Below are 24190 nucleotides of genomic sequence, written 5' to 3'. Positions count from 1 at the left end.
TGACAACGGGATATCCTCTGATACTTCAGATAAAGCCCAAGAGATAAGCATCCATAAGACTTAAAAGGTAAATTGTGTCTACAACCACAGGATTCTGGATAATTATGCACAAAGAGTAACATTAATACTACAAATTAAACTCCTCTAATGCAGGCAAAAGGAGGGCAATGACCACGCCCACTGTTGGTCACCTACCATCTCAAGCTGGGCATCCTGTGCAAGGTTTCCAATGACCCACAACCCACCATCATTGAGCATGAATGGTTAAGCCAGGTTTACCTGGAAACTTCACTTCCTGTCTTAAAACAATCTAGGAGTTTGAAACAAATGAATGTGAAAAGCAGACCCATAAACCAAATTTAATTACATGAGACATATCACTGACACCATAATACATACACAACCTGTGCACGGATCAAAACAACAGACCCAATTTACATCCCACAAAGCAACCAAAACATTAAAGTACATTACTTTTTCCTTGCGTATTTAAGCATTGGAAGTCGGGGACCGGGAGGCTCGGGCGGCCACAGTAAGCCACCCGCTTGGTGGTGCAGCCTCTCTGTCCTTTCCAATCCTTTGTGTAATAGCACCGTAGTTGGATTCAAGAACCTGCTTGAACTTCTCCAATCAGGTTTAGTGGGGGCAAAGATCAATGCACTTGCAGACCAACAGGAGGAATGAAGGGGCCGGGTAATATGAAGCTTCAGAAAGTAGCACTGCATGGTCTCGAGACCAGCATGAGGCCACTTTTTGGCTGCAAGGTGGTGGTAGCTGCCTGTGGAAGCCCTGCCTATTAAATGATCACCAAACACCAAGATCATCAATACCAATACGACACAAGAATGATAGCAGGACAGGTTACATGAGACACGTGGGTAGTAGATGGAACATGAAGGCCATGACCAACCAGAAGACATGGGGGCAACAAAAAGCAGACTGAGCCAATCACAAGGTTTATTGAACCACTGAAGCAACTCAAGACAGCATACAAGTAGCTTGAAGGGACAGGTAGTGCGGGAGTAATGAAGTCGAGAAGGAGTAAGGAAAGCTGCTTGCTGGACAGGGCAGTCTTGTCCTCCTTAAGAGCCTACCCAGGTTTCTCACCAAGGCCCTGGCAAGGATGAAAGATATTAAAGAGAAAGGAATGAATATCTGCTGGGGCTGTAGCCCAGAGGCTGGCAGGGGTCAGAGGCCCACTCAGAAAGAGCATCCCCAGAGCCCTTAGTCCACTCCAACATGGTGTCAATGTCCTGCACTGATTTTGGGGTAATTCGGTGGCCACAATCCAAGATCCCCGCCTCCTCACTCAAGACACCACTCTCCTCACCTGAGTCTTCAATGTCTGACTCCTCGATTCCTTGTTGATGGGCCAGATAATCCTTCTTAGATTTCGAAGATTGTGCTCTGCCACGATGAGAAGCCGTGGTGGATCCCAAACTGGACCACACCTCGGCTTCAGCCCCGGGTGCAGGCGGTGCTGGGGGAAAAAGCCAGAAGGCAGAAAAAACCCCTGCAGTTGTCCTGATGCTGCTGGCCGGATTGGTAGCAGCGGTTGGATGTATTATTGTAAGCAGGCTTGGTAGACTCGCCAATGTGAGTGAAGGAAACAGCAAACGAAGCGATGAGGGGAAAAACTGAAACAGAACAGGAACAGAGAACGGCTGTAGAAGAAGAGGTGGAACGGGAAAAATGAAATAAGGTAAGCAATAAGCTCCAGCAGAGAATGGGAGAGAAAACTGGCAGGAAGGGGACGAAACCCCGAAAGGAGGACAAAAATAGTAACCGCAGAAGCGAGGAGGAGCAAGTGGTCAAGAAAACCAGCTAGAAAAAGAAGGAAAGAGGAAACAGAGAAACAAAGCGAGAGAAACACAGGCTTCCGTATGAAGCGGAAAGGGAAAACTGTGAGCGTTTCACCGTGAAGAGCCGAGCTGGACAGTTGCAATGCTCGGATTGCAGGGTGAGCTGGGACAAAATACCCCTGGCGGCAGTGAAAGAAAAGAAACACTAGACCACTAGATCAGGACGTAGGAAACGTAGTGCAACAGTTCAATGGCGGTGAAGTCGTATCCGTGGCAACCACTGCCACCCGAAAGGGTTCGTGACACATGGGTGCAAGGCACTGTGACTGAAAAAGCAGAAATGATGAGAGGCGGTAGTAGGCTAAAACCTACGAGGTCGAACATAAGCTGTCAGGTTACTATAATTTCAGTTGGAAAAGGACCAAAAGGAGAGGGTAATCGTATTGGGTAGGGGGAGACACAAGTTCTTATCATGTGGGTTTTTTGATACACTTATGGAGCTTATGAAGTAGACCCACGGCCATAGGCTTACAATAGCTGTTCACAGAAGATCGTCGAGGAGAACCAAAGAGAACGTCTGAATGGAGGAGCACCTCAGTAGAATCCAAGAAAGCATACTAGGCTCTGACTGTGAGTGACTTGATAACCCTCAGGAAGGGGGTGTATCCCTAAAACTGCCCCTTTTGGTAACTAGTGGATGGGCACATGGACTTGGAGACTGAGTCCTCTGAGAGTAGACCCTTGCACTGATTCTGTTCTGCACCATCCTACCATCCTAACACCATTAGGCATTATATTTTGTGCTATAGAGCTCTCCCCACCCCACCCCCAATCCCTTCGTCCCTAATTAAAAATAACGACTGTTGAACCATACAAACTGCATTTCAAGTGTTCCGGTGTTTCCTACTGTGACAATATCCACCAACGAGGAGTTTCTGTTTGTATGTATTAAATTCACAATTGTCATTTCCTGTGTAGGAGAAATGGCACAATACTAAGAGAAGCAGTAATGTGGATAGCTATCTATTCCCCACAGCATACTCATTGACAGTCTGAATGGGAGCATGGAGAGATGGCCGACCATTACTGTAAATATTCAGAGCTCTCCAAACTGGAGTGAACATGGATTGAGGATACAGGTACCGCCATCCAATCAGAGGCTCATTCTCTCTCATTCCCCCACCTTCGGTTAGTCTGTAAAGAACCCATATTCCCAAGCCTAAACTAACCACAATCTGTTAAACTTCTGAATTCTACAAGGCCTTGCTTTTGCATTATCCGTCAAGAGAAATGTGTCTTATATTATGCAAAGTGCCTTCACAATTGGGCAACTTCCACATGACTTGGCTTCGCGTGTTGGTCACTGCTTCGAGGGGCAGCATAATATAACACCACAATCAGTCATTCACTTCTTTCCTATGTTGCCACATTTTCATTTTCAGCACATACATTTTAAAGTGCAAATAGAAAGAATGTCACAAAACAAAAATCGATACGTTTCCCGGGCATATGGTAACTAATTGAGTGCAACACTTGTGCCCATTGTAATGTACACTTGTGAATATCTTTCCTCTCGCATAGACCTCTGCCATCCCTCTCAATCTCAAAATCACTGAGGTTATAGCAGCTAAAATCCTCATGTGCTTCTCTCTACAAGCTTGGCAGTAAGGTAAGGAAAGATGAAGGGTCTTGTATGGCGCCCTTCTGCCAATAATGTTTGCCTCGAGTCGCTGCACACGGCTTTGTAAGAAAGGCCGATGGCAGGGGTGGACTGGCCCATAGGGAACTCTGGAGATTTGCCTCTGCATCCTGGGCCTCTCTTGTGTGGTATTTCCAAATGTTCTCGTAGGAAAAGCATTGGGCTTGCTGAAAATGTGTCACATGGGGTCACTTGGGGGCGGGGGGAATTATTTCCAGGGTGCCCAGTCCACCCCTGGCCGGTGAGGTTGTTAGTCAGATAGCGTGAAAGGCAGTTGCAGAAATCCTGTAGGGTTGATGGGTGCAGATAGGAAGTACCTTTTACTTGTGTGCTGATATGAAAACTATGTGTTCTTTTTCCTGGGCATGGATGGCGCTGGTTAGCCTTCAGGTGGGCCCTGGGTTTGGTTATATCAATTGACATAGCTGTGGTTGATAGAAGAAGGGTGCATAGGAGTCTGTGATGTGTTCTCTACCTGGTGGGTCAGTGAAATGTAAGTTTTCAAACTTTTAGCAAATTAATGGGTTAGTTGGGATAGAAGAGGGGAAGGGTGCAGAGGGAGGGGTTGAGGTATTTCCACTTCCTGGCTCTTATATGTAACTTTCTTCAAGGGGTTCTGGCGCCGTTCATGGACATGAGAGCAGGCATGCAAAGCGTTCCTTCCAGTGGTAGTCTGGATTCTAAGAGGATTGTGTTTTTGAGGGGTCAAGTGGTTGTTTTGTTGATGTATTATTGTTCTAGGTGTCAATTTTGCAACATGAAATGAAGAGCTGGGTGTGGATGCTCCTTACTAATAGGAGGAGAGGGGATACGTCAAACAATAGGCCATCTTTGCGGAAAGTGCTGGGCCCCTTGTTCATTTGTTCAGCGCGGTGGTGGATTCAGGAGGAAATCTGGTTTGCAGCTTTAGATTGTTGTTGTTTTCTTTCCTACCTTTCAGGTTGGAATGTCTTCAGACATTTCCTGACCGTTGGCTGGTTCTCTGGTTGCAGAGTTTTGTTACAATGAATGGCAATGCTGATCCCCCTTTTCATTTCTTATTTAAGTTTGGGACTAGAACTAGTGCAGAGTAGCTGGACCCCAGTGTTCGAGTAGAAGAGTAGTGATGGAACTTCCTTCTGAGGGAGAGGGCCCTCTGCATGGTAGGAGTGATGTTTGATGAACACGGTTTTGAAATGGGTCCTTTTCTTGACGGCAGCCAGGGGAAGAAACCTGCAGTTGGTGTGATATGTTTGAATCCCTACATTCTAAGGAATAGTCTTACCGCTGAATTTTGGGCTTTTTGTAATTTCCTCATCAGGTAGTCTGGGAGACAAAAGATGGAGGCTGTTAGCATAGTCTAGTCTGGGTAGTATTAGTGAAATCACTGAAGTGGTTCCATGGGTGAATATTAAGTAAGGGAAGATGTGGTGTAGACTACGGAGTAGCAGTAAGCCGATTCTTACTATGGCTCTGATCTTCAGTGCAAGTGTGAGTGTGTTGTTCCCTGTAGTTTCTTGCCATGGTGGCCGGGATTGGGCCCGGGACCATAAAGCCAGCCTAGGGATTGTGGTCATGTTGTTGGATTGCAGAGCTCGAGTTTGCTTTTTGTAGTGTTGAGTTTTAAACTGTTTGCTGTCCTCCACGCATCCACATGGGAAAGGCATGATCTAATATCTGAAGCAGAATTACAACTACTTTTACCACTCCACTGAATTTCAGGTAACAAAACGATGGCGCTAATTCCTCCAGCAGAATTACCGCCTACAATAACAATGTTAAATTTACAGTTATGGAAGATGAAATAATGACGAAATTTCACCAAAAACAGATGTACCCCCAAAAAAACAGTGCTGCTATCTTCACCTAAAAGGTGGAGGTACATGCATTCAGGTGATGAAAATCAAGCCAAGGGTGTATCTAGCTGGTTCCAAAAGATAATTTAAAGCCCACACCTTCCACAAAACACATACCCCTGCCATGTGAAGTCCCTAATAGACATGAACCTAGGCATTCACAATCTACTATTCATCAACCTGGAGAGGCGTGTGGCCCACCACTAAAGAAATATTGATGTGCACATTAACAACCAATACTCCCATCATTAAATATTCATATTTACCTGTTGCAGATGATTCTGACTATCTGTAGCTAGCATGGATAATGGCGCCCATAAGAAAACCTTGTACAACGAGGCAAACATCTGGAGCCGGGTGTGTGTAAAGCACACATTTAGACTTCTTAAGGGAAGGTGTAGATTATTCTACTTCTCAGTTGTGGCACTCATGTACAATCTGGGAAAGATCTTGGCTGGGAAAGATTCTTGGCTGTGCAATGCTGCCAACATGCACATTATCAGAAATGTCCTGATGACCCCCTCTGGGGGACAACACCCCCCAACTCTGAGGATGATGAGACGATGCAGGTGACTACAGTCCATATTCAGGCGGATGTGAGGTTGGAAATAACAGATGCAGTATCCATCAGGAACTCATTGCTAACTAGTTTTAAACATATATGTATGCATATTTTACTGTACTATTAATTATTTACTAAAATCAAATCCACCGATACTAAATGACCACTGGATTCATGTGCTGGAATCCTAACATGTAATCACCAATGCCATCCCACCTTGCTGTTCCACCACTATCATTACCAACACCCATGTGTTCCCACCACCATCATCCCCAACACCCATGCCCTCCCATCACCCTCATTCTCAACACGCAGCCCGCCCTCACCACCCTTATCCCCATGGCCATGTCTTTGGGTTGAAGGTGTGGAGTATGTGACACAGTGCCAAGATCGACTTGTTGGCATGCCGGCAGTGGATTCCTCCACGGTGGTGGCCAAGTCAGAGCAGGCCGACTCCCCAATCGAATGTGCTGGATGGTAAGGGTCATTGCCCATATCACATTCCTGTTGGTTGCGACATTCATTTTGCTAACTCCCACACACATTGGCCTGCCATTGTGATGGCTGTATTGCCTTCCTCTATAGACGGGCACACCCTGAAAATGGCATTTGCAACCTTCCTGGAGATCCCCTGCACAAAAGAATGACCCAGTAGCTCCTCAATTCCATGCAGATTGCATCCAGAGTGTTCAGTGAGTCACAGGGTTGTATTCTCCCAAAACCATGTGCCAATGGATCTGCAGAGATCTTCTGCAGGAGGTGTATCAGTGCCCTGTAGATGGTCCCACACCTGTACACGTGCAGAGGATAAGGTGGAAGGAGTGGTGGAAAGGTGTGAAAGAGTTGGAGGGTGGGGAAGAGTTCATCTGGATAAGGTTCACCCTAGCAGCTGCTGGAGTGTTGGGATGGTGCTTGACATACGTGCAGGCAGATGAGCCAGTGGTTGTGTGGAATTCAACCATCTGCAGGGCGGGTGTGCGCTCACCTGGCTTTTTTTGAAAGTTTAAATGAAATCGAATGATGGTAGATCAGCCTGCAGAAAATGTGTGGGGCTAATCCGCACACATTTTCCGATGCTCACTGCATGACATATGCATAGACCTGTGTACTCTCTGTGGACAAAGCCTACAGGCACAGTCCCTCTGTCATATTTAGTTGGGATATGACAGTCAGGATTACACCTTGTCTCTCAAAATGTGGACGGCAACACCTTCCTCCTACCATGGCCAGCCTGATTAACTATCAAAGGCTCCATGGATCCACCCTGCTCTTTTGTGTAAACACTGTAGAATGGTGACAGCAATTAACATAATTAGCATACTAATAGAGTATACTTCAAACATGCCCAAATGGGGCCTTGCTGCAGAGCTGCACAAAGGAGAAAGGAAATCCCAACAACCTTTTATATGCACTGGGTCAACCTGAAACCAGCTCCCGCCCTTAGCATCAATGGACAGTGAAATGCCATGCCTGGGAATGTGTGGTTTACAGTAGTCATTCTTGCAGGGAAATGCCATTCAGAAGGTACGATGTGATTTGATGGAGACAGAAAGTCTGGTCTTGCTGCAGCTTCAAGAGAGACCTGCCACTTTAATAAGGAACCACAGAGAGCTCCATTAACTAGAGAGACCATTTGATCTACAATAGACAGGAAGATGGGTGGAACTTAGTATTCCACTTTTTTACCCCTTTACCTTTTCTCTTGCAAAGCACTCTGGTTATGACCTCATGCCTACAGGAGATTGTTGGTGGGGACCCAGGATTGGTTTATTAAGGTAGGCTTAGCGCACACCAATCACTGTGGCCTATTTGGCTTTAAAAGAGGGTCGCACTCCTCTTTTGGGCAGATCATCTGAAGACTTCGCAAGGAGTAACAAGAAGAACTAATTTGGACCCTGGCTGAAGGTAAAGTCTGCCTTACAGCTTCTGCCAGTGAAGGAAGGACAGGATTTCCAAAGAGGGAAGCAAGATTCTGCCCCTAAACATCTCCTAGGGAACAGGGGAAGAAACTGAATTCAGAGTACTCTTGAGCAGCCTCAGAACTGATGCCCAGTGAGCACACAGCATTTCATGCTAGGCTCTGCAGAAAGCTTCCTAGGTGGGAAGTGCCAGGGAGTCTCTGAACCAAAACAAGGACAAGGCTGTTGCCTGCAGCACTCTCCTCAGATTTGGGCTGTCTGCCTTAACGGATGACACAGGCCCAGTGAAGAAACTAGGAGGGGTGCATCGACAAGCATCAACCAGCATTTACCGTAAAGGAAATTTTTGAGCGAGTCGAGCCCCTTGAGCTGCAATCGACTGCACCACTGACTGTTGTTACACCCCATTCGCTCACGCTGTCCGAGATGCCTCGACCAGTGCTTCAGACCCACCAGCCAGCACTGAGACAATGATTCCTGATCCCGAGCTGCCATGTAGGCCAGCCTGCAGCTGTCTATCCAGCCTCGCTCACCGAACTGCCTGCCGCCTGATACCCGCATCTGTCTCCCACCTTGAACTCTGTCGCAGAAACTGCAAAGGACCCTGAAACTCACTTGATCCTGTCGAGCACCAAGAACATCTACAGCACAAGGTACATTCCGGTTCGGTACCCCTAGTACTTCTCCGAAGGCCGCTAGTTACATTTTATGCCCCATTGCTCCCTTTGTGTTGAAACCAAGTATACTTGAACTATTGCATTTAATTACTTTACCAATTACCCTCCTGTCAGTATCCAGAGTGCATCCCTTTTCCTTCTTGAGAAAATCTGTCCTCTGTATTCCTTTACACGGTGGGTCGTATTTTGTAGTGTGCTAGGAGTGTCTGTTGTGATAATAATAAAGTCGATATGTTTATACAACTTTGACTGGACAGTCCCTTTTATCATTGGGTGATAATTGTATTTTTGCTGTGTTGCAACAAACCAACGATCCACAGCCTTGCAGCGATAAGCCTGCCGTTCTGTCCTCGTTACCAAAATTGAACAAGGAGATTTATAATTTGCTTGTGTTTCCAATCTGTTCAGATCCCTTCTGGTGTATGAGAGGTGTGGGGCTGATTGATGGTTTAGAAACCGAAATTCATCCCTGGACCACTGGTGCCCCAGAAGTTCATTCGTCACAGTGGTATCCACACTGATGGTCGGGAAACAGGATTCCTTATGCTAGAGTTGGTGGTGGTCGTATTTGCCACAGAGTCACAGCAGCTGGAGGTGGGGGTGTTGCTATGGTTGGTGTGGCAAAAGGCTCCCTTGTGCAAGTGGTGGTGGTACTGCCATGTGCCCATGGTATGTGTGCTGGCCAAAGTGGTGATCACAGGCAATGAGGTGCCAGATGGTGCCTACCCATTTTTGCACAGCTACTGTCTCTTCTGTGTCCCGAATTCCAGGCAGTTTTGATTATGTCTGGCACAGAGGTGGGTGCTTGCAGCAGCAGAAGTGCCTGACAGGCTTCCCCTTTCCTCCTCTCCATAGCTGGCTTGTGTGCCTATTGGGTGATAAGTGACATGCTGTCAATTGCATTGTTGACGTGGGGTTTTGTCTGCATCACAATTCCTGATTTTGGAGAAAGCTACATGCAACTCCTAAAGATCAGGGTCTGGACTTGATACATGGGACACCATAAACGTGCATCCAACATTTCATGGGAAGGGCGCATGTTTGATACTTACTTTGCAATTGCATGCCTTGATTATATGTTTGCTCTTGAGTGGACTTATAGACATTTCTCCTTGTTCAGATTCCCCTTTTGCCATTTCAATATGGTCAACCAGCATGCTGATGGTGATGTGCTGTGATTTCCTTTCCTGTGTGGTGTGCTTAGACCCATCATGGAGTGGCCCCTTATTAATACGGTTTGCATGCTATACAGGGCATATTGCAACAGTGTGTTGGGCCCGGATTCTATGCATATGATGATCATGAACATGTTGCATGGGTAGATGGCATTTGTTCAGCATATTGATGTTTGGCCTATTGGATTCTCAGGTTATGGACTCATTAGACAGCATGTGTTGGCACTGCATGAGTGTAAGCGTTACTGAGTATTGTGGTTGGTAAGGGACTGGGAACCATGCGGACACTAGATAATACATGAAGCTACAGTTACCAGGCAGCTTTGTTATATTGACAGCGTGCAGTTTCTCATAGCAAGGCCTGTTGCCAGGGAGTCACCTGCCTTGGGATCTGATTACTTGTCCCAATGTATTGCTTGTGTTCACTGTGCATAAGCATTGCCTGCCCCACACTCTACAGGATTGATTGATTGTTTATTTATTATGCCCTTATACACAAGTGTTTCAAAGAGCAAGCATGGGAGGGGGAGACTTAGGGAAGACAAGACAAACGATCTTACTAGGTATGGTACATTCAGATCATGCAGGATGACTGCAAGAGTATCTTGAAACACAATTTGGATTATTCATTGTCCAACGGGCAAACGTCTACTCCCCAAAGTCTTCCTTGCTGCCTGCTGTGACCTCTGCCTCTCCAACACCCTGCAGGTCAACCATCTGCAGTATGCTGCTCACCGTCTCCCCCCATTGCATCATTTTAAGAGGCTCCACTGCTCCTAATCCAGTGACAGCTGTTTCCTTACAGTTGTGTGCTACGAGGGTTTGGAACGTGGCCTGAAAGTCATTCTGCCTTTTCTTGAGGTCCTCGGCCATAGCAAACAGCCCCCATGGCCAGCACTGTGGGCCTCATTACGACCCAGGCGCTAAGTGTTTAACGGTGCCGTAAAAGGCTGCGGCGCTGTTAAACACTTAGCGCCTAATTACAAGGTCCCTTTGCGGGACCCGACCTTAACGGCTGATTTTTCCAGCCGTTAAAGTTAGGACCCGCAAAGTGACTTTGGTGCTAATAACGGTACCGCATTTTGCGGTACCGTTATTAGCGCCTTCCTCATTCCCATTGAGCCCTATGGGGCAAAAATGGGAATGGGGAAGGGCCATGGCGGCATGGGAAATTACCGCCCCACCAACCTCGGAATGGGGTGGTAATTCCCCATTCCGCCATGGCGGACACCGGCATGGACCATGGTGCTAATAGCACCATGGTCCTCCGCCTCGGTCGTAATTGTCTCTAATTTCTCTGAAAGTGGCTGCCTTCTTCTGGTGGTCAGTTGTTTTATTTTGGTCTCTAAAAATGGCCTCCATGTAAGCCACTACCTCGTCAATCAGCATGGCGAGTTCTCCCTCTGGGAATGCAGGCTTCCATGGACCTATTTCCGGCATCTCGGCTTTGAATATCCTGCAGGCATTATATAGCCCTCCTTCACCCTTGGATGATTTTAGGAAATGGAAGATTTTTAATGGCTGAGTTTTTAAAAATGTCCCATTTTTACTGAAATGCTGTTTTTGTCTGGTGATAATTTCAGCAATGTTTTACCATTAGGTAATTCCAAGAAATAGAGCTGTTGGTAATAGTAAATGTGACAAAAACGCTTAGTAAGGTGTTTTGGTGAGTCCCCCTAGACATTGACCCAAGCTCTCAAGTCTGGAACAAACTACCAAGTGTCCTGAAGATCCTTGACTGCCTGACTAAATTCAGAAGGGGTCTGATGAAATAACCGGGCACAGCCTCATCAGGAAGGCAGGTGTGTGCTCCTGTAATTCTTCCCGCAGCACGAGCTGCCCAACCACCAGCACAGAACCGGATCAAATCCGCTGCTGTTATGTCCTTTACCGTCACCTGCTTGGCCCCTCTGACACCCTGCCAGCCCTCATTTCTCTGCTGTCACCTTGAAGTATGTTACTTAACATGTTGCCAAATTTACAAAATAGCAATAAAACAAAAAAACAAAACCCGTGCATCTTTTTTGTAAACTGGGAGAGTATTACTCTGACCCCTGCTTTTAGCAGTAAAGGTTATTCGAAGTGTCTCCATAGCTGTGTAATCACCGTAATATGTATTTGTAATTCAGCCTGTGTTACATAAGCGCAGTAGTACTACTGCACTTAATAAGAACTTGTAAACGTTATTGTGCGTTCCCTTCAGCTGAGTGATCAGCGTAATATACTAACAATTGTGGGCCTAATTCACAGATGCGTTTTATAACGACAAAAACCACATTGGAAAACGTCCTGAGAATGTATATTCTATATAGCAATGGGAAAGCTCAGTTTGTAATAAGCCAGTACCTGACCCATATAAGTTAACACTTCAAAGGTATGAAAAATATTGGGGGAGTAAGGATGGCTCAGGTACAACGGAAGCAAGAGAACAGGAGCCACACGAGATCAAATCGCGCTCCCGCGTCTAGTTATTAATGAACAATGCAATACAAATAAATGTGCACTTCACAACAAAAAAAAACAGCTCTGAAACAAACATGTCTGAAAGCAGCTCTACACTAAATGAGTAGGGTGGCCAGAACTACTAAATGAGTAGTTTTTTTCTTTCAAAAGAAAAAAACCTGGGGACGCCAACTAACATAAAAGTAGGACTAACTGTTGAAAATGAACATGAGTGTGATAAGCCGTGATAGTGGCAACTGAAGCCAGGTGATGAAAGTAACCAGGTGATGAAAGTAACATAAAGAACAAGGGGGGATGTTCTTTAACTGGTGGAAGCATCGAGCCGATGCAATGAAAAATGTACAAAATAAATAAAATGACTGAGATAGCCAACAACACCAGTACAAAAAGCACAAGTGAATTCAAGATGCACTTGTGCATAGAGGAACATGTGTTTAGGTTGCATTTGTGAGGAACTGCTCATCATTGCAATGTTACACGATAGCGGGACCCCATCATACACGCAGGAGCTCGTATTTGCTTGCTTGGGCCTGCAATCAGGGACGTCATTTGGGGGTCGTCAGGGGTCGCACCTGTGACGCCTGATGTCTCCCTTGCTACTCCTGTGGTCTCCCTTACTACCCCTAAAAAAAAAGATTGTACACTACTGGTTTGAATTTTTTGTTACATTGGAGCCCCTGGGCTCTGGCCAGTGCCATGTGTCTCTTTGTTTCTGGAGTGGCTGGCATTTTTGTTGAGAACGCTTAAAAAAATCAGGGGGTTCCACACAAGTGTAACACTTTGAGCAGTGACCCTAAATAAGAAAGAATAGGAATAACAAACAATGTGTCTTTCTGGAATTCTATACAATGCTAGACTCAATAAAGGGGTGAAAGGTTATGTTATATCGCTTCCCATGATGTCACTTCGCGGTGGGGTCAAACGGCATCACTTCCGGTGATGTCATCAGAGGTCAAGGGTCATGTGATGTCCCTCCCGCTACCCCAGACATTTTGGTGAAATGACGTCCCTGCCTGCAATGGGTATGCCATCTGTATAAGTAAAGGCAGTGGTAAAGCGACCATGAACAGTCCCGTTTTCTGTCGTTGTGCTGGACTGTGTTGCCGAGAAAAAGTCAAGTGGAAAATGTATTGGGACAACAGCAGAGCAGCAGGACAGCAGCAGTTCTTCACAGAAAGTGCAACGCTTCCCTTTTAGAAGGGGACACATACATGATCTTGCCACTGAAAGATGGTAAATGCCACGAAGATGAAGGGGGCATTGGAGGCCAGTGAAAAGGAAAGATCTGTAAGCGCCTGGATAGACCATATTTAGTCAATCATTTTCCACCCATTCCTTGATAGGGGAAACTTTTCTGCCAGTCTTTCCTTCCCACATGAGCCCAAGCGACCCTCGTTTGGGAAGGTTGTATCTTCATTTCAACATTAACTTCAGTAAAAAATAAAAAAAATAAAAAATAATACTTAACAGGTTCTCCATGCAATGGCTAAGAAGGTCATCCAGTCTTGTGTTTTCTTTGCATTGTGAAACTTTTAGTCCCGACTGTGAAATTGGAAAATCCAAAGTACAAATGCTACAGTCCAAAGGAAAAACAGGACAGGATGTCCAACTTATACATGCATGGGGACAGCCTGGTGATTGCTCGGCAAAACATGACTCTGATGAAATGCGTTTTGAAACGGGTCTGAAGCATTTTAGGAATCTCGTAGCAACCCCACAAGAATAAGAACAATGCTTGCACTGAAACCCATCCCAGCTCCCAAACATGCCCCTCATCACATCTCACATATTTTCATTTGCACACACTTTTCCAGAGTTTCCATTAGCGTAATTGGTGTTTACGAGCTGCCATGAATCCTCAGCTGTGACTGGCAGAGAGTGTGTGTGTGTGTGTGAGAATGCATGACTTCCGTTTTCCTTGTTTCACAAATGGAGCCCTACTTTCCTGCATTTTCCTCAAAAACATGTGTTCAAGCATGCATTTATAAAAAAAAAATAAAAGGTTGTTGTGCTTTCATGCAATTTCAGGTCCTGCCAATGCAGATAAAATCTCTTCGTTTCAAATCTGCCTCGGCACAAACCGTTAGAGCAGCAGAGTAAGGGCTGGGATCCAGTGGGCCATAAAAGGAAGGATCAAGCAAAGTTAACAACACGGAGATGATGTAAACAAAAAGGGTGATGTCTGTGGCCACAGGAAACATCTGTTAATTATAAATCTAGTGGCTGTGCTGAAGGCACACTTTGTTAGGACAATTTCTTCATATCAGCAGCTGGTTTACAGCAGCAATGAAGCCACTACCTTTCAGAAGGCTGATCAGAAAGCACAGAGTTAGCTCATAGAGAGCCCAGTGGGATGTGTTTTGGGTGGGAAGGCACAAGTATGGGTTTGAGGCTAGCAGGACTTTGGGAGGTAAATGGGTGGGTCAATAACCAAACAACCCCCACAGGCAGTGTGTGCCTCCTCACATGTCATCTCTCTCCTTTCTTCATGTCCTAGGATAATAGTTTCGGCTCATAGGCAGCGCTTACATCGCTACCTATTAGCCAAAACTAAAAAGGTTTCTCTGGACTAGAAGCCTGTGTGGACTGTGGAGATCCAACGTAATTTGATCAGTCCTGTTTAGGCCCACTATTAACTCACTCACAGGGGGTGTTTGAATTGAGCTGTGCAAGTAACTCTCTTTTGCTATGCGATATGAAGGAATGACACATGTCAACTCTTGTCACAAAAAGTAGAGTTTTGTGGGTGAATTATCTTTTATGGTAGGTGTTAGAGGGAGTATTTCATTATCATTTCAAGTGAATATGCCTCACTCCCCACAGAAACAGACACATGGATACAGGTGAAACTCTTAGATGCTGGTGCTGACTTGAACTTTTTCTCATAAATTGGCCTCATTATAACTCTGGCGGTAACCGTGCCGGTAAAAACGGCAGGCTGCCACCGAAGTTGTGCTTTTTTCCCGATGTCTGGCAATGGGGAATCACTACGCCATTAAAGCCCGGGTGGTCCCTGAAGCCAGGCGCCGGAAAGATTGACTCCCCATTCCCATTCGAGTCCTATAGGTCTCAATGCGAATGGGGAGGACGGAAGCACCGGCACTGTGTGCAACAGTGCCGGTGCATCCGTCAAAGTCAGCGGGCAGGTGTCGTTCCACCCGCCAGGTCAGACCTGGCATCCGGGAGGGCATCCCGGCCGCAAACTTGTACTTTGCCGGTCCGGTAACAAAGGTGCTGGTAAGCCTACCGGCACTGTTGTTACCGGACCGGCGATGTTATAATGAGCTCCATTGTTCTAGGTTTAAAAGGCCTGAGAACTGAATTTAAGAGGATTGCCATGATTCACCAGCACAGTCAAACGTCTTTCGGGAATGAGTGAGTGTTATGGACGTAAATTAGATGGTAAGAAGGCTCTGACACAAAATGCGAGGCACATTAAAATATTAGTCACCAAAGAGGTCTCGCACATAATGTCACAAAATTAGACCTACTAAATTAGGACACCATCTAAGGCACCGGCCACAGGTTTGAGATTGCCCCAGCAGCTTATCCTGAGAAATATTATTGAATGCAGAAAATGGACTGAGCATGATCTGTCAACAACTACATCCAACACACAAATCCACCAGTCCATCAACATATATTGGCGATTAGATGAAACCTCGGTTTTAACAAAGGGTTAATTTCGTGTTGACCAATAGCAGTGGGAGTATCACACAATGTACATGAGTGGAATATACGTGTTTTAGTTCTCAAACTTTAATGTGACCTTTGTAGAGAAATGCTATTCCATACACCATAACAGATGCACCATAAAAGACAAAAACCATTCACAGAACTATAAAATAGCACAGTGACTTTTTATATATAGGGACAGAAAGAAAAGAAAAAGTAGGGTCCCATTGAGTGGTAGATATTATTTGTGTTTTATGATTTTCCTAAAACAAGCAGAAGGAATGCACTGTTATTGCAGTGCTTAGAAGCAGGAGGAACATAGACGGCAGGGATACACAGCGATATTGAAGGCTCAGAGTAATGCATACTGTTTAGCAGGCGAATCTCTTGTTTACAAGCTTTAATGAGGTTTTGATAGTGAGTGATATTTTGTACAATTCAGAGGATATAACATAAAACAGCAAAACAACTACCCAAGAGCTAGACAACAGCAACGTCCCAATGTAGAGAAGAAAACAAAAAGAAAGTATGATATCATTTAGTGATAACGGTTGTTTGTGATATATGAGTTCTAATAAAAAATCAGAATGAATATGCTATGATCGCAATGCATTGCAGGAGGCCGCCTTCAGCATGTAGAACTACATAGAAAGCAAATAATGTATTTTTTATTTTTCTACCATGGGATGTATGCTGGTGGTGTGTATTTTCTTATTAAACCTGATAAAAAAAACTCCAGATGCAGTTGTAGTGTTAATCACTTGAAATAGTTATATTGCGGATGATTTTTTTAAAAAAAAAATATCACCCTTTGGTGCATTACAACTGAAACAAATTTAAACGGACATCTTTTAAATCAATGCAACTGGAACGTAACATATTTGGAGCTCAAATACCGCTCTGATTCGTAAAGACTGAGAACTTATTTTGTGCACGTTTAATTAAAATATTCTGTTTAGGCTATTATGCATTGTTTGAAACACTGAGGTTCAAGTGATATAGTATTGGGATCTAATTAAGATGCTCACAGTTCTAAATAGCTATTTGGGGCTGTTTTTTTCGGCTCAATTAATGTGAATGCTCACAACGGTTTGTTGGCCAACTTGTAGAGATTTATGACACGCCGAAGTGCTTTTCTTGTAAGTATATTTGTTTCTTCGCCTGCAGTTTTTATAGCAGCAGGTTTGATGTCTGTTCTTTGTCCTTTACTTTTTCAAATAAACGATAACTCATACAGATAACGCATGCAGCGTTTAAGAAAGGGACCCAAATGTCATTATGTAAGGTGATAGGTAAAGTTGAGAGATGAAGGCCCTGATTTACAGAGCGTTTTGCAATGGGATTGTGCCGTTGCAAAGAGATTTTATAAATCAGGCCCTAAGCCTCTACAGGCAGAGTGAAATCCAACCACCACAAACAGGTTACATAATTGTATAAAGTGAGCAAGGACAGCCAACCGATAAAACACTTACAATTGAGTGCCCCGCGGCATGATGAACTACAGTATAATGACATCTGAGGAGCACTAACACACAGCAAATGGCTGCCTTCAGTGCTCCGACACAGTCCTCCTTGGAACAATTGGTGGGCCACAATGCAGGTTCATTTTTCTGGAATGGGATTTTATGGATTATAAACATATTTGACAAAAAAGTTTTTTAGGAGGGTCACATTTGCATGTGTGGCTGATGCAATAGCGGGCAAACATGTGGTGTCACTACACAGGCTTTTCAGCCCTTTCTCTGATGCAAATATGCAGAACCGAAAGAGGACATGTCACTCAGTGCAGTTTGTTCAGGGGTCACACTTTTAATGAAGCCACAGAAACTGTAGTCAGATACAATTGAGTCTTATAGCAAGAACCTCTGCTCAATATTCTAAATGGTCATCAGGTTGTTACAATAGCCTAAGTCTCCACCTATAGGATAACTGCTGAGGGCCATAATTCTGGGAAGGGCAATTATCCCAGGTAATTATTACCTCTATTGAGGTCTTTAAGGGTATTAGCACATAACAGTAATAACAATATGGGATTTGGGGTTGTGGTGGATAAATACAAATCCCCAGTCAGTTTAATAGGGACTAAAGTAAATGGACAACACGTTTTATTTTGGAGTATTCATATGACAATATTGCCTTTATAAGGTAAGCATTTTAATTGTACGCTTGGCTGAAGTGGAACAGTTTCGACATGAGCATGCATTTGGTGCAATGCAAGAGTAAATAGTTTCTCTATCCAAAAGCCTTTTCCCACACGTTACTTTTCACCTTGAAGTCTTAAATTGCATGTCACCTTTCTCGCTATAGGTGGAGCGTACAGATTCTCTCAGCGATGGAGTGCTTTGGTGAAAGAAATCTTGCTGTTTCGTAAATGCAGAATGTCTACTGTTTCATTGTATGCTACTGCAATGGAGATGTCTGGAATGCAGTCATTGCCAGTACTTAACACTGCTTGTGTGCCTGCAATTGTTGCATTTGAAATGTTGCACTGTAAATGTGGCAGACATTTCTAATGCTTCCCGACCACACCCGGTACTTCTAGTAAAACATTTTACAATTATTTTATAAAGGGTATTCGTGATGGGAAAAATGCTCTGATGTGGTTAATCTATATTGTGCTTGAACTGAACAAGGAATAAAAAACAATGTATTGAAAAATAAATAAGTGCATTGGTATATTTGATATATTGCATATGAAGATCAAAATGTGAATTTGAAGTTTTAGGGATAAGGGAAGCTTCCATAATAAAATCAAAAGTCAAAAACCAAATAACAAGATACATGTATAAGTGGCACATGCATGGAGGACAGACGGCATAGACTTAAATAGAGAACAAGGAAAGAAAGGTACAAGCTTAGAGCAGGAATCACTATGGTGAGACTGCAGGACAAAAGTTGTTCAGGAATACCTAGCAAGTTCTGTACAACACTGTATAGAGGAACAATACTGAAACAACATATCAGAGTACATGCCATGCTATTTGATGGCTTCAGTGGGTACCCAACAAAGTGAGTTGCAATACATTAGCAAACAAAACAAGTTTGCATATTTTATATAGATGTAGCTATTTTCTATCACTATAGTGTATTTGCATAATTTTCCATTGCTTTGTACTTCTTGAACTTTGAATTAGTGACATTTGCTTTTTTTCCACATTATCGCCCTCAGAAGTGATCTAATTGTACGTAGCGTGGTATCCAACCCAACATAAATAGAATGGCTTCAGTTTTTGGGGCGTTCTTATTTAGTTAACATTCTGATTATTTCCAAACGTGTTTGTTTTATATAATTCACATTTTTTCATAGGTAGTATTATACCCAGCAAGACATTAAAATTTACAGTCACCCTTAATTCTAAAACTTGCTTACGGATTGGGCAATAACTACGTAAACACACAGCGCTCATGCTAATTTTAGAATGGACATAACGAGAAAGCCACATAAATGTGAAGAACCACTTTTGATGTACGTGCCATGGCAGCATCACAAAAGCACGACTCATGTTGTACATAAATTGTTCTTGCATGGTGCACATTATCTAATTCTGTGATGCACGCATTCAGCGATAGTATTTAAAACGTTTTCAAACAAGACAACATACAGAGCAGCAGACATAGACAGCTTTTTTTAGCTGATCCCAAAGACACATCCGCCAGGTTGAAGATTCCTTGAGAGGTGAGCTACCAAGAGAGATGATGAGCGCAATTAGGTAAAGTGTGTGGAAGGGCGACGAACTGTACATATAGACAGCACTTGCTCCTCATGCTCACCTCTCTACCTTCACTTTCCCATCATCCTTAAGATCTACCATGAAACACATTCTGGTGTGTGGACTGCTTGGCATGTAATACATCCTACATTTCTAATACACTCGACATAATGGTAAGGTATCAACAAACCACTACGAGATGTTACATAAGGTGGTGAGTGAAGACCTGTAATCATCTGATGTGTTTGGAAGTTGTCAGAAGAGTTGCTTCTCAGAGTTCACAATTATCCTTTAGAAACTGTAGCTGAAATGTATTATTCCCCAGCATTAAATCTCCAAACTCCGCAAATTTAGTGGCTCAGTGGTATATGTTCCTTGGTTAGTCTTTCTTTCTCTGCCACTAATATATTTCATGAGTTCCTTTAATGAAGCTTTATAGCATCCAACTTGACCTCAAGAGGATGGTTCTAATTAACGTCTACAAAAATCGGACAAAGCTGCAATATTCCACATAGAACACAACTTATTGGCGGCCTCCTAAAAGATGTCAAGTGACGTGGCCTCTTGGATATGCAGAACTGCCTTTACTTCATAAATTTGGAAACATCGATTTTGGTCCTCTTTAATATTCATACGGTCTGACCTTGTTAAATCTCCTTTGCCTGTTCAATGAAAATATTTATCTATATAGGCTACACAGGAAACAGAAAACAATGCATCTTTACACCCCATAGGATATACTTCATTTTTAAGATGAACTGAGTTTTCAACACTGCTTTACTTGGCTTTTCCAGCTAGGGGGGCACTTGCATTGGCTTTCATGTCTCCTCGGCTTTGAAACATTCTGGAAAAACCCCTTGGGCAAGTTTTTGATTTTCATTTCTTGACAAGTTTTGGGTGGTCATCCCTTTATCAGAAATCCTTGATTATTTTGCTGCATTGGTATAATCTCCATCTTCTAAAGAACTTATGCTTTGAAATTGATGATGCAGGCTTTCTTCACAATGGTACCGGTTTGTCCATCCAGTCTTTGACACCCACTTCTTCTCAAAGAACACTGCCAATGTGTCATCACATTGTTGGGTCACTCCTAACAAAAAGAAAAATGCACTCAAGTCACCAATGCCTAATCGAAAAACAAAAGACCATACAGATATGACTAAGACATAATGACAAAAGTCATGGATTGAGTGGGGCCATACAAGACATGAACTGGAAGGGAATTAAAATTGGGTGCTAAAAGTTTCCTTTAATAACATTGGCTCATCCCTTTTGTTTTTATTTACTGCAAATACCCTTACTGTTGCAGGAGGAAGGGCTATCTTCCGGTTGACCTTATCATTTTAGCATGTCGTGCCTTTCCTACGTTATTGCTGGTGATGAGCTATGACAAAACCTGTCTGCTCAAGGGAGTGGAAGTCAAATGTGCAAAGGAACAGCAAGTGAAATGATGCTTACATAAAGCTTGCTGGGGCATTAATACACAGACCCTTGTATCACCAGTAGGTTGAGGAAATTTCAAACACACTTCAAAACAATTGCCATAGGTCCCTGGCTCTATGAAGATTGTTAGGCATTTGTAAATGCTAACTTACCTCAGCATTATTGTATGAGAGATATTTTGAGAACTGAATATTATGAAAGTAAAGATACATTGGAATTGTTCATTGTTTTGTTTGAAAAGGGTATCCCACTTAAAAAGTAAAGGTTGACAGTGGTAGAAGAAAAATAAAGTGATTACGAGATATTGAGTGATCATATTTATTTATTTATTTATTGTTTGCTTGTTAGGCGCTTGTACTATACGAATATACTGTTTCACAGCGCCCACAGGAAAGGAAGGGTTTGAAATACATTACAGCAGTACAGCACAAAAGGTTAAGAGCAGAGGGGGAAAAGGGATGGTGACAAACCTACTATGCCTTGTGAGTATTCATATTGTGCAAGTTCAGAAGGAAGAGGTAAGAGGAAGTAAGTGCTGGGGAGTTCGAATCCGAGGGTGAACCATGGACGAAGTGCTAGAAATGCAGAGTGCTACCCGGCCTGGGCCGTAGGTGGTGTAAGTGCAAGTATCTAGAGCGGAAAGTTTGCAAATGCAAGTGCTGTGGACAAACAGGAGCTAGGAGGAATTGGTGTGGGAGGTCAAGGCCCCAAAGCTGCATAAGGCCAAGTACACTGATTCAGCAACTGTGGGATTATCAGAAGAGAGAAGGAGGGAAGGAGGAGGAAAAGAGGAAAGTCTTAACAAGCTTCTGGAATTTGAGAAGATCCTGCTCAAGGCGAAGGGGTAGGGGGAGGCTATTCCAAAGGAGGGAGCCTGCAGAGAAGAGTGAGTGACAACCTGCCCTCTGTTTAGCAAAACGCTTTACACACAAAGAGTTACTGCCAAAGGAGTGAAGTGGTCTAGAGGAAGAGTATTTAGTGAGATGAAGTTGAAGATAGTGTGATCCATGGGCCCAGACAGCCTTGTGGATGATGCAGAGATATTTTAATTTAATCCGTGCAGCAACCGGGAGTCAGTGAAGACTTTTTAGTGCAGGAGGGAGGTGGTCCTTGAGCTTAAGGCAAAGTATAAGTTGTGCTGCCCTATTCTGGATAAGCTGGAGGGGTCGCAGAGTGGAAGAAGGAAGATTCAGGAGGAGGCTGTTACAGTAGTGAAGGGTAGAGAGAACCAAGGCTTGAAACACATTGAGCTTCTGAGGGAAAGTTAGAAAAGGTAGAATTCCTTTCAGAAGGAAAAGCTGATAATTGGACTTCTTGGCAATGTCCTGAGTGTGAGAGAGGAAGGAAAGAGAGGAGTCAAAGATGACTCCGAGGTTTCTGGCTTCAGTTGAGGGTGCAGGGGGGAGCCCAAGGAGGAAGGCCAGAGTGAAGGGAAGAAGGAGGGAGCAGGGGTCCCAATGGGAAGGATCTCAGTTTTACAGGCATTGAGGCAGAGAACATTGTCAGTGCACCAGGACCGGATGGCAGATAGGCAGTCAGGGATGATGGAAAGTGCAAGAGGATCAGTAGGGAGTCTGAAGAAGAACTGTGTGTGGTCTGCGTAATACTGTAAGTTGGAGGAGAAAGAGGAGATGAGGCTTGCAAGGAGTGCAATGTAGATGTTAAAGAGCCAGGTAGAGAGTATAGAGCCCTGATGGACACCACAGGTGGAGATGGAAGTAGGAGAGGAGAAGGGTCCCAGGATGACTTGGGAAGAGTGGTTAGTGAGCAAAGAGGAGAGCAAATCCAGTGCCCGTTCCAAGATATCAAGTGTATCGTGGAGCCTTTGCATGAGGATCGAGTGGTTAACTGTGTCCAATGCAGAGGAAAGATCAAGAAGCATAAGGACAGCTGTGGATTTGGAGTCCAGAGATGCGAGGAGCTCTTCACAGGTGTTCAGAAGTGCAGTTTCCATGCCTCTGGATGCTGGGAATCCAGATTGATGGTCGTGGAGGCCTCCAACAAGTTCAGTGTGAGAGTTAAGTATGGGCAAGGCCATCTTCTGAAGTAGCTTCCCCCTGAAGGGGGTGATGCAGAGAGGGTGATAGCTGGCAGGGCAGTTTTTTCAGTACTGGGAGCACAAGTGAGTGCTTCAAGGGGAGGTTTAAGATCCGGAGATAAAAGAGTGATTGCAGAAACCAGCGAAAGCAGGGGCAAAAGAGCCAATGTTATGCTTGATGGTCCTGGATGAGCAAGAGGAGACCTGTTTAGAGAGAATTTCATGGAGCGGACAACTCTGGTAACTTCTTCAGGTGTGTCAGGAGAGAAAGAGGAAAAAGAGGCAGGAAGAGGGAGTGGGAGAGTGTTGGAGGGGGAGTGGGATGCGTTGTGAGGGTGTGTAGAAAGGATGGTCAGCATGTCCTGAGTTTTGGTGGCAAAGTGTGAATAGGGCCTGTGAAGGAGAAGGGGAGTAGGAGACTGCAGAGGGGTTGGCTAGTTCCCTGAATATTTTGAAAAGTTCAGCCGTGTTATTGTATGCGCCGGTGACCCGTGCCTGAATGTATTTTTTTTTTCTTAGCACAGATGCCATTTCTGTATTGCCTTTGGATCAGGCGGCAGGCCAGTTTGTCAGAGGATGAGTCTGTGGTTTGCCACTTCCATTCTGCTGCCCTGCACTTTCGTTTCAAGTCTGCAAGTTTGGTGTTGTAACAATTGTTATGCTTTGAGGCAGGTTTCAGACGGAACCTCATGACTGGGGCAAGAATGTCAAGAGTGTTGGTGATGGAAAGATGGAGTTTGCTGAGGGCAGTGTCAGAGGTGAGGAGGAAAGGGTCAAGGTGGCGGTGAAGGCAGTTGCAATCACTCATTTCATTGGGCGGGTGTTAGTGAACAAGGTTGGTGCAGCTTTTGGGGGGGGGGCGGTCAAGGGGTCAATGGGACCCAGATGGGAGGAGATGAGAGTGTGGTGACTAGTGGGATGGGGGGTTAGAGTATGAGGGAATCAAGCATGTGGCCAGCTGGGTGGATTGGCCCAGAAGGGAGAATGGAGAGGGAAAGCGAGTAGCAGGAAGTCAGTGAATAGAGTGGATGCAGAGCGAGGGGAGTCCAGTTGAATGTTGAAATCACCCAGGAGGAGAAGGTTAGAGGTGGCATAAAGTAAAGAAGAGCATAAGTCAGCCTATTCTGAGAGGAATAGGGAGTTGGCACAAGCAGTCCAGTAGATGGTAGCAATGGTCAGGGTGGATGTGCGA

The 24190-nt window shown here is 44.4% G+C and overlaps 1 protein-coding gene across 2 annotated transcripts in view; it reads right to left on the bottom strand.

The window, feature by feature from the left end:
- The window catches only part of SYNDIG1 (synapse differentiation inducing 1), a 1155325-nt gene that overhangs the window by 202845 nt on the left and 928290 nt on the right, over positions 1–24190 (bottom strand). Inside the window, exon 4 of one of the 2 annotated variants that reach the window (XM_069606881.1) lies at positions 16193–20607. The exons of the other annotated variant lie outside the window; for it this stretch is intronic. Within the exon in view, the coding sequence (XP_069462982.1) occupies positions 20602–20607 (6 nt within the window). The 3' untranslated portion in view covers positions 16193–20601. Of the gene's footprint in view, positions 1–16192; positions 20608–24190 lie in introns of those variants that run through there. 2 annotated transcript variants of the gene reach the window in all.

The sequence above is a fragment of the Ambystoma mexicanum genome, chromosome 4p, assembly GCF_040938575.1.
Source record: "Ambystoma mexicanum isolate Mex_15411 chromosome 4p, UKY_AmexF1_1, whole genome shotgun sequence".
Lineage (NCBI taxonomy): Eukaryota > Metazoa > Chordata > Amphibia > Caudata > Ambystomatidae > Ambystoma > Ambystoma mexicanum.
Note: the sequence above shows the minus strand (reverse complement) of the source record. Positions and strands in the feature narration are given on the sequence as shown.